We start from the raw sequence: 11,092 nt of genomic DNA, 5'->3' as shown, positions 1-11,092 counted from the left end.
GTTATGGTATCATGAAAAACTAACTACAGTAGTTTGAGAAATGAAGACTGATGAGGAAGGACACCAGTTGAGAGAAGATTTGATTCTGGCGCTGAGAATTGGGGGCCTGCTGTGAAAGGTCGCCTGGACAGCCTGGCTCTGGACCAGTGGGAGGAGATTAAGTTTGTCTATTCTATCTTGAAAATCTATTTATCAGCCTACCATCATTTTTATCCTGCTCTGTCCAGTCTTGTGAAAATTTATTAATTTCCTGTTTCCTCTTTTCCTGTCTTTAGCTTTTTTTTGGTACCTACAAATATGATTTTTTCAAATAATAAATTCCATGAGTCCTCCAATAACTTCCTTTGAAGTAAATTGCATACACTTCACCATGACCTGCACAATCTCCCAAGACCAGGTATCTACTCTCACCTTGTGTCTTCCTCCCCTTCCTCCCACGGATCTTCCTACACTCAGACACTACTGCCTGTCCTTCAGGACTCAGTTTCAAATATTTTTCATAAAACTTCCTAGATGCTTACATTGAAAAGAACTTTCTATGGTTCTTCTGTTGGCAGAAATATCTAAATCTTGCATTTCTGAGGTGACCTTTACAATGTCTTCAATCTCGTCTGGTCTGCAAATTCCCTGACAGCCTCGGCCTTGTCTATTCCACAAACCATTAAATAGGCAACACCACAAGTGCCTGCCACAAATGTCTTCATTTATAAATTTGCAAGGCTTCTTGGTACATTCAACACTAGAACTTTAGAATAATATAGTGAATAAGTGAGTAAGTTTGCCTGAAAGTGATGCTATGAAGAAAAGCAAAAACAGAATTATGGATAGAGAGGGCACATAGATGCAGAGGTATAGATATAATAGAAAGGCTTACGGGAGCCTCCAGAAGAGGTCAAATTTGAGTAGACTTAAGAGATGTGAGAATAAGTCATTGGTGACACAGCAAGAGGACTCCAGGAGGAAATAAGTACAATGTTCCTGAGGAGGAAGCATGCATTGTGAGACAGCTTAGGGTCTGCAGTGTGGCTGCAGAGAAAAAAAAATGGAAGAAGGATGAGAGCAGAGAGACTGAAAGAGACAAACACTGGTTTTCTGGAAAGGAAGGCATGGGACCCAAAAGGTGCTTTGATTTCCATTTGTATCAGGGTCAGGAAGTAGGGCATATAACCAATGTTTGGAGGGCTATGCAGTATCTGGGAGGAACCAGGGCTCCCACTTGCAAAGTATATGATCTGGCCCCACCACATATACACACATACCACCACCACCACCAACAGCAACATCAGCATTAGTCCTGGGGCCCCCTACATCAGCATTCTATCATGTCGGTTCCCACTCTCATCTCTTCTACGGATATAAAAAATAAAACTTTGTTTTTGAATACCGGTCTCCCTAGTATTCAAACACAGAGGAACACAATTTATTTTTTTTGTTAACCAGATGTTCCTGGCTGCAGAGTAGAAGGCAATATGTGGAACCGAAGAGAACAAAAGTGAAATTAAAGATGCTATTTAGATTATTTCAATCTGGTGAGAGCTGAAAGTGGCTTTACAGGTAGGAATAATATAAAAAAATTCCAGAAGTGAGTAGATTGTGTGTGTTATAACATACACACACACACACACACACACACACACACACACACACACATATATATATATTTTGGGGGGGGCAATACTTTGCAGTGCTCAGAGCTTATTCCTGGCTCTTCACTCAGGGTTATTTATGGCAATGCTCTGAACACCATATAAGATGCATGGGATCGAGCCCTGGTCTGCCTTGTGCAGGGCAAGCACCCTGCCTACTGTGCTATCTCTCTTGCCCCAATTTGTGGATATAATTTTAATGCAGAACTAAGGAAATTTTCTGTCGTTGTGAGAAATGTGAGAAAGAGTCAAGTATTAATCTACACTTGATCTTAGCCAAAAGGCCGAGAAGCGATATCAAGTATTAATCTAAAATAGACACTCAACTACCTTTGGTGGACTGCATGAATAAATATGACACATAAATAAAGATGACACATAGCCAGTAAATTGCAGAATCAGGATTTAAAACAGTATTAGTAAGATGCTTTTAAAACAGAAAATTATTCCTCAGAATGCTTGACTTTTGAGAATGTAACAGAGAAAGACTTTCTTTAGAAAAGCACATCAATGTCCATACACACCAACTTTTCACATAATTTCAAAATTCCAAGAACTCTGGAAATCCACCAAGGAATGCAGCAAGCGTCAAATCTAAAACTTGATCTTCATAAATGAATCTTGCATAAAACTACTTCAGATTCATTTATTTCATAAAGTCCCATGTCAATCTTAAAAAATAGATGAATTTGGTAGGGAATAGTCAAATGATACTTCAATTTTCTGTTTAAAAATATACATCGGGATGCATATTGTTGAAATCAAACACTATTTTGAAGTGAGTATCCTACAAACAGTAATCAAAGTCAAAATCCATTTCTGATATTTGTAAAGGCCTACAGGATACTATATATTTTCTACACTCAGATAGCAAAAGTTAATTAATTGAAGGTTTATCTAACTTCAGCAACTGGTCCAATATTTCTATCTTTCCTATACTTATATGAGTTTTAACTGACAAATTTAAAACTTTTATTTCATGTAGGATTAGAAAATGCATCTAAGCCATGCTGTTTGGTGAGTAATGTATGTATTCCATGTAAGAAAAATAATAAATAAATTTTTGTATTTTTGTAATTGTACAACAGTAAATACAGAAAAGTGAATTCCTGGTGTTTTGGAAGCAACCCAAACAACATCATTTTTGCATAATAATAGAATGTTTAAGCCTAAAATTCACTCTCAAGTAAATCTAAAATAACAATCTAAATATCACACTCAAATTATTTCCAGAATATCTGTTTAAATCTAAATAATTCTCATATATATAGATATATATATAAACAAAACATTTAGACATCTCTGCTAAAAGGTCTCAAAGGGAATAATAAGATTGCTTTGTGTTTTGTTTTATAATTTAGATACCTTTATTTGAATCTCAAGAGCTGTTTTCCAAAATGGAACGTTCTGCCATAGCCATAAAACTATTTCAAGCCAATGGGGATCACAGAGTTAAAACTCTGGAGATTAACACTGGCTTTGCTCATTGGTTTTCCAGCTGCCCTGAAGCATTTGTCTAAGAGCTTAAAAAAAAGGCAATAGAGAAAATTGTTCCAAATCTACCCTAGGAATAACCTAAATTTAAAGGATAAAGTCTACTTTGAGATGTGGCTGCCTGATTCTGCCTAGGGCCTCATTCTATTACCATTTTTGCTGGAAAAATCTAAGAAAAAGTGTCTGGTATGTCCTAAATTGATTCCCTAAATTATGAAAGAGATCTCGACTTTAGGCTTTGGTCTTCAGTTACTTGCAACTCAATTCTCTGTGGATCATTTCACTAATGAAATACTAAAATTCACCCACTGCAAGCAAGAGAAAGGTCAACATATTAATATAAAGTACTTTTAAGAAATGTAATATATAATTTCATGTCCCCAGACATCCAAATTGCACCAATAAAATTAATGCCATATTGAGCTCTAGGTGTAAACTTGTATGTACAACATGATTGGTATAAAATGAGAGACTATATTATAAAAATCTCAATACTAGACTCTCCATAGTGCTTGGAATTCAGGATCTATTGTATCTGGTACATTGGTGCTAACATGCTTCCCTAGCAGAGAGAAACACAGCCATCATGGTGAATGCCAGGAAAGCATATTAACAGCATAGGCATTTGCATAGCTGGAACTAAAATAGAAAATACATAGTAAATTTTCGGTTGAAAAAATTATTGTACAAACACACTGCCTCAATGCTAAATCTTGACATAATAACTTTTTGAAGAAATTGGGGACTATAAGACATTCAAACAATAAATTCTAACCCTAACCCAGAAAATCTGAACTCAGATTCAATTCCTCCCCACCATAGCATCCCATCACCAAGGTTTTTATTTCAATTTTAAAGGCAGAAAAAGAACACAAAATATTCTTATTAAAAACATCCACACTCTTTCTCATTTGTCTGTATGTGCAACGATGAAATAGAACATCTTTCTATGTAGTGAACTCTATTGACAATAATGTTCTACTAACATGTCTTTTTCTTTATTTCTTGGATTGTGATTTTTTTATGTGGAATGCCCAGAATACAGTGAAGTTTTCCATAGACTTTGAAATTTGGAAGATGGTACAGTATGAACTACTCCTGGATGCATTTGACTGCTCTGTAGTTCATGACGCTGAGAATTTTATTCCTTTCTATTCAGAAACTCAGTCATGTATGAACACACACAAAGTTCTGTATATGGTCTTCCTTTAGAAATTCTCTGTTCTGATATACACCGAATGCATCTATTAGCCATAAGATAACCTTAGGCAACACATTTTCAAATGGGAATGGGCATGTCTGATACGCACTTTTTGAATGCAAGTTAGGCCAACTTATCTATTTTAAATTGTGAATATAATGCTTATTCTTCTTTTAAATTTGTTTTTCTTGGGGCCTTTGAGGAAGAAAAATTATCTTCCCGTCCCTGCTATGATATCTCCTGTCTATGTCAACTCTATCATCTTTTCTAGAACCATCCAGGAAAAGTTAAGTAACTTTTTGAGGTGGACAATGGAAATAAGTGGGGAAAAAACTAAAATTACTTTGGGGTCCCCTGCTGCCAATTTGCAAAGTGAAGTAAAACCAAAGAATTCCAAACCTTTCAAAACTGGGATTTCTTTTTTTTTATTTCTACTAATATCTTTATTTAAGCACCATGATTACAAACATGCTCATAGTTGGGTTTGAGCCATAAAATGTAGACCCCCCCCCCTTCACCAATGCTAGCACACATTCAATAGTGTCAACTCTCAATGATTTTTTAATACCCAAAGTATACTGTATAACTTTAGAGGAAGAGATTACTTAGTTGTCAAACAACAAAGGTTGCATTTGTTTATTTTTAAACTTTTTTGGAAGTGCACTATCCAGAATAAAATGCTTTTAGGCAGGGAAGGGAAGGGGTCACAGGAAAGTTAAGGTGGAGGAAGGAGGAGTTTACCTCTGGTTTCAAGACTCATTTTATCTCCTAGGGTTTGCCATATTTGTTTAATTGTTTCCACTCAGCTTTTGTTTAAAAAAAATGGGGTGGGGGGGTTGTCTGGGACAGGAGGGTGTGCCAGGAAGCAATAAATGTGAACAAGCAAAATAATCAAACAGTGTTTTAAGAATGAAAGGTATTTGAGTTAATGTGGAGCCGGAAGAACTCAGACAAGATTTTTGGGAAGGAAGGAAGGAAGGAAGGAAGGAAGGAAGGAAGGAAGGAAGGAAGGAAGGAAGGAAGGAAGGAAGGAAGGAAGGAAGGAAGGAAGGAAGGAAGGAAGGAAGGAAGGAAGGAAGGAAGGAAGGAAGGAAGGAAGGAAGGAAGGAAGGAAGGAAGGAAGGAAGGAGAGAGAGAAGAAAATCCAGAAACTATTTTGAGAAAATCTTCAGTAAAAATGCCAAGGACAGAAAGACAAAAATCTGTGATTTTGTCGCCCTTAATGTTCATTGTGTCTGAGAATAAATGAGAAGGAACAAGCATGTGAAGTCTGGAAACAGACAGAAGACAATGACAGAGTGAAGTAGTGACACTAGGCAGCAGAGCACAGAAATACAGTTGGGAATCTTGCAGTGGACTCACAGTTGTCCCTGTATTTTATAACGAATCTCTCCAAAAAGTTGTTGAAAGACAGCAGCCCTCATAAAAAAAAAAAAAAAAAGGAAGGGGGGAGCCGGTGAGGATGTCTTTCACAGAGCCCAGATGGAGAATGTTCTTTTATTCCAAATTCCTAAGAAGCGCAGAAGTCTCACATATTAATAAGAAAACACACAGACACACACCCATAAGTTACACGCCAGGAAACAAAACAAGGAAAAGCGACCTTTCTTGATCCCCGGTTCGCTTACACACATCTTAATTTGGTGAAGCATCTCAAGACCATTTCCCCGATTTCAGCTCCTTTTCACAGCTCTGTGTCCCTGGGTACCCAGGTGGTGCAGAGAACTGGATGGATGAGGATCTTGCGGAAACATCAACAACAACAACAAAACCTCTCTGGCACACAAAAGCCCACCTTGTAAATGAATGGAATATTAACGATGCCCTAATAGTTGCACCGTTGGCAGAGTGGAACTAACATACCAGCAGCAATTTCTCCACATTTCCAGGGAGGCTGAAGCCGCCCGAGGAGAAACGCACTTACTGTATGGGAAATGCTGGTGCCGGATTTTTTTTTTCCCTTCCTATCAGTCTAACCTTCTGTGTTGATGCATGGATGCTGGTACCCACTTACAGGGATGCCAGATGATCAGTGCAGAATGAAGGTCCCAAGAGAGAGGATCACATGGTTTTCTCTGCCCTGTGACGTCACTAGCAGATGGCATTGGTACCAGCTCTGGCAGTTGGCATCAATGTCACTTTTTAGAGATCAATGAGATAGTACAGAGACGCACAGCTCTAGAGACTCCAGGAGACGATGCGGTCCTCAGCCTGAAAAAGCTTTGGAAGCTCCAAAATGAAAACTGATTATTGAATGAAATTTAAAAAAAAAAACTAAGGTAATATAAATAAAGATCTACTTCCATGGATGCTGCTGGCTTTTGCATGCAAGTATTTAAAGATACAGTGTCAGTGTGGTGCTACTGATCTGCTCTTTGCTATCTCTAACTTTTCGTCCTATTTTGTTCCTCTGATGTGATTGTCACAGACTTTTGCTGCTGTTATGGAACACTGCGAGTTATGTGGGCATTGCTAAGAGTTGGAGCGTGTGGTTGTGTGTGTGTGTTTGTGTGTGTGTGCAAAGAAGGCTAGAAACTGTTCAATGGAAAAGTCTCTGTTTTAACATGCCTGTGCGTTGGAAGAGTTTAAGGAAAAGATTTGCAGTTTCACCAAGTGAAAAAGGCCAAATGGCTTTGAAACACAAATTATTTTCCCTTTTAATTCGGTATTCTGAACACACGTGCACAATTGCGGCCAGAATCTGTGGACTGTTCGTATCGGATATTAGCTAAAGGAAGACTTCTGTGACTCATAGAACAAAAACCCTGGGAGAGCTTTTTTTTGTCCAGGATGGTTTGAACAGCAGTAAATAGACAATTACATGTGGGGGTTATGGTGAGGAGAATTAACTGTAAAAGCCATCTGAACATTTTCTTGGATGAAAGAGAACTGCCAGTGATCTTTTTTTTCTAAGTTTGTTTATGGAGCTTGTTTTCAATTAGCCTAATCCCTTTCCTTTCTTCGTGTGTGTGAAAGCTGAGGAAAATAGTGCCCTTTTTCTTTTACTTTTTGCACAGTTCTCTACTGATCAGGAATAAATCCGGTTTTGAATTGGCCCTGTGTAATCTTGTCTTTAAATTCATATATTTCAATAGCCACTTAGTTGCATGTCCAGTTATATAAGAAAGCCAATAAAGTTAAACCTTCCACTTCAAACACACACCTTTGCAAGCTAATGGAGAAACAGTACGTTTCATTTTACAAACTGGTTTCCCTTCTCCGTGTTTACTCAGGGGAAATGGGATTAATGAAATCCTGCGTTGCTATCTTATGTCTTCCTTTGGCTTGAATTCCTCAGTGCTTTTTTTTGTGTGTACTAAAAACAAACAAATAAACAAAAATCCAAAAAATTCAAAGAGAAATGGTGTGAGGGAGAGTACAATAAGTCTTCATGTTTTCTTTTCTTGGGAGAATTACCTGTATAAATATTGCATGTGTCAGTCTAGTTTTATTTATAAAAATGATTACTAGTCTGCATGGACGCAAAGAATAGGATTGAATGTAAAAGATCTGTATTTTTTTATGTGTGTGTATTAGAAAATTAAGTGATTAGTATGTTTTCTGTGTATGAACTTTGAAGGTGAAAATCTTCTCATTTTGTCCTGGCATTTTTCAGGTAATTTAAGAGTAAAGAACCATGCTAACATTACCGTTTGACGAGTCTGTTATAATGCCAGAATCCCAGATGTGCAGAAAGTTTCCTAGAGATTGTGAGGATCAAAAGCAAATGAAGAAACCCGAAAGCTTTTCCAAACAAATTGTGCTTCGAGGAAAGAGCATTAAAAGGGCCCCTGGAGAAGAGACGGAGAAGGAAGATGAGGAGGAAGACCGGGAAGAGGAAGATGAAAATGGGTTGCCCAGAAGGAGGGGTCTTAGGAAAAAAAAGACGACCAAGCTGAGACTGGAGAGGGTCAAGTTCCGGAGACAGGAAGCCAACGCCAGAGAGAGGAACAGGATGCACGGCCTCAATGATGCTTTGGACAATTTACGAAAAGTGGTACCCTGTTATTCCAAAACCCAAAAACTGTCCAAGATAGAGACCCTACGACTGGCCAAAAACTACATATGGGCACTTTCTGAAATCCTGAGGATCGGCAAGAGACCCGATTTGCTCACATTTGTCCAGAACCTGTGCAAAGGTCTTTCCCAGCCCACGACAAACTTGGTGGCAGGTTGCTTGCAGCTCAATGCCAGGAGTTTCTTGATGGGTCAGGGAGGGGAGGCTGCGCACCACACCCGCTCACCCTACTCTACTTTCTACCCACCCTACCACAGCCCTGAGCTCGCCACTCCCCCGGGACATGGAACTCTGGAGAATTCCAAGTCCATGAAGCCCTACAATTATTGCAGTGCGTATGAATCCTTCTATGAGAGCACTTCTCCTGAGTGCGCCAGCCCTCAGTTCGAAGGCCCCTTAAGTCCTCCCCCAATTAACTATAATGGGATCTTTTCCCTGAAGCAAGAAGAAACCTTGGACTATGGCAAAAATTACAATTACGGCATGCATTATTGTGCAATGCCACCCAGGGGTCCCCTTGGGCAGGGTGCCATGTTCAGGTTACCCACCGACAGCCACTTCCCTTACGACTTACATCTGCGCAGCCAATCTCTCACCATGCAAGATGAATTAAATGCAGTTTTTCATAATTAATGAGGAAATGAAAATAAACAGTGGTCATTCATCCCCCCCCCACCACCCCCCGTCTAATTAAGACAAGGCAGATGCCCGTGGGCTGAGTAATTGGCACCACTCGAAGGTGTTTCGAGTTTCTGAATTGTTTCAACTCGTGAGAATTTTCTATGTAAGAATAAATCGTTTTTTCGTATGAGAATTTCCTTTCTTTTCCTTTTCTCTGTAAGCACTGTGATTCTGTTTCCCATGGAAGGGTTTTGATTTTTTTTTCTTGCTTTCTCCCCTGTTTTAATTCATTTTTTAAGTTCACTGTTTCAAAGAATATACTGTGGAATAAAGACATACAGCTGGCCATACATCAATGTCTACTTCAGTTGTACAGTAACTATAAAATTGCATGTTATTAAAACAAGATGAATAAAAGAAATGTGTTCATACTTATTAGACATGATAGGTTATGTATCTCTGAAAATTTGGAAATTTAAAATGTCAAGAGTAACACTGAGCTGACACCCAGCGAGACCAGAGATGCATCTGAGGGTGTGTACAACAATGTAAAAATCTATGCAATTTTGTTTTCTTTTCTCCTTGTTTTGTTTTGTTTTTTTACTAAAAGCAAACCTAAATGCAGTCAGTTGGTAACTCTTCCTCCTCAAGCATTTGTGGATGGGGGTCATCATAATATTTGGATAAGGTGTTGTCATAATCTAGAAACAATTATTTCCTTCTTAATATTTTCCGGATTGAAATGTGTTGGATGCTTCAGAAATTGATCTGTGCAGGTTTGTTATCACAATGTATGCTTGTGTTTTTCCACCTCGTGTTTTTAAAGCAATTAAACAAAGATATTTCCATTCGTAAAGGACCTCGATTAGCTGTGATATTTTTGCATGATAAATATGAGTGCCTGGTCCCCAGCTACTTTTCTCTCGCTTCATTGCTACCTTCTCCCTGTTTCACAAGTATTTCTGGAATACCACCAGAGATCAAACAAATTTCTTTCTTAAACCAAATGGCTAAACGCGCTTCCATGAATTTTTATTTTAGCATTCTTTAATTTAATAATATTTTGTTCTAATCTTAAATGAATGAAGAGGCACCCTTGAGGATTAAACACCCTGGGGGAAACCATGATAAATCCTGATAACCTTCAGCTCCAGCCGAAATTCGGTGGCACATTTCCAGCAACCCCCAGAGTGGATGCGAAAAAAATGGCAGGTTTGAATCTGTGGTTCCAGTCGGCCTGAGGAGTGGCTAAACTCTGGTGCTGAAAGTTTGCTGCTAAAAAGCCACCCTGGATCTATTTGGTCACAGCGCGCCTAACTGGCCCTCTTCATCAGCACACAACCCTTTTCTGGAACAAAATCCAATGAGGCCAGGACCGAGTGCCTTTGGTCTTTTTTTGTGGGAGCAGGAGCAACCCCGGCCGCTCCGCGAGGAGCCTGGGCAGTTGCAGAAATGCGCGCAGTGGACAGCACCGAAACGCACACAAGACCTCCGACGTCCGGAGGGCGATGCAAGCAGACGCCGGGGCAACTTCCTATAGCCCCGAGTCCCCATCAGAACCAGGGGCACACTCTGTACTGCCCGGGACACCCCACAGTGGGTGCCCTAGGGCCCAGGCCCACGCCGAGGAAGGGTCCAGGGCCAGCCTACACTTTGCGCCCTGATATGGGCTGGCAGTAACTGGGAAGCCGGCTCCGAACCCCCGAAGGAAGTGGGGCAAGGGAGTTAGGGAGCAGCCGGAAAGGGGGTCGGCTGTGCTGTGTGCCAGGGTCCTCTCTGAGCTTCCACTCCGCGCCCCGCTTCTGCCTGAGGGATCTCTTGCTGGGACGGGCGGAGCAGCCTGACTTGCTTTCTCAGAGGACACCCCGCGCCTCCCCTCTGCACCCCAGCGCGCACCGCCTGTTGGTACAAATCCCTTGAGGTCAGACCCAGAAAAGTGGGCTAGAAAGGGGAGGGAAAGTGCTCTGCGGGTGGTGAGTGAAGTTTACCCTAGAGGGGGAGCGGTTTGGGCCCCTAAAACATGACACAGGAGTACCCTCCACTGTCCTCACCCAGTTTGCACCTATGTGCCCTTCCTGGGTCTGTGCCAAGCTTACCAGGGCCTTTGTCAAG

The 11,092-nt window shown here is 40.2% G+C and overlaps 1 protein-coding gene across 1 annotated transcript; it reads left to right on the top strand.

Moving 5' to 3' along the window:
- Positions 1-6,449: 6,449 nt before the first annotated feature.
- On the top strand, positions 6,450-9,162 carry NEUROD6 (neuronal differentiation 6). The gene is made up of 2 exons (XM_049785297.1): positions 6,450-6,620; positions 7,958-9,162. The coding sequence occupies exon 2, from the start codon at positions 7,979-7,981 to the stop codon at positions 8,990-8,992; it is 1,014 nt and encodes a 337-aa protein (XP_049641254.1). The 5' UTR covers positions 6,450-6,620; positions 7,958-7,978; the 3' UTR covers positions 8,993-9,162.
- Positions 9,163-11,092: the final 1,930 nt, after the last annotated feature.

The sequence above is a fragment of the Suncus etruscus genome, chromosome 13 (genome assembly GCF_024139225.1).
Source record: "Suncus etruscus isolate mSunEtr1 chromosome 13, mSunEtr1.pri.cur, whole genome shotgun sequence".
Classification (NCBI taxonomy): domain Eukaryota; kingdom Metazoa; phylum Chordata; class Mammalia; order Eulipotyphla; family Soricidae; genus Suncus; species Suncus etruscus.
The sequence above is the reverse complement of the archived record's forward strand: the minus strand, read 5'-3'. Positions and strand labels throughout refer to the sequence as shown.

What these genes read in the sequence shown, in the direction of transcription:
- NEUROD6 (XM_049785297.1), top strand. Translation starts at nt 7,979, where the DNA reads ATGCTAACATTACCGTTTGACGAGTCTGTTATAATGCCAGAATCCCAG.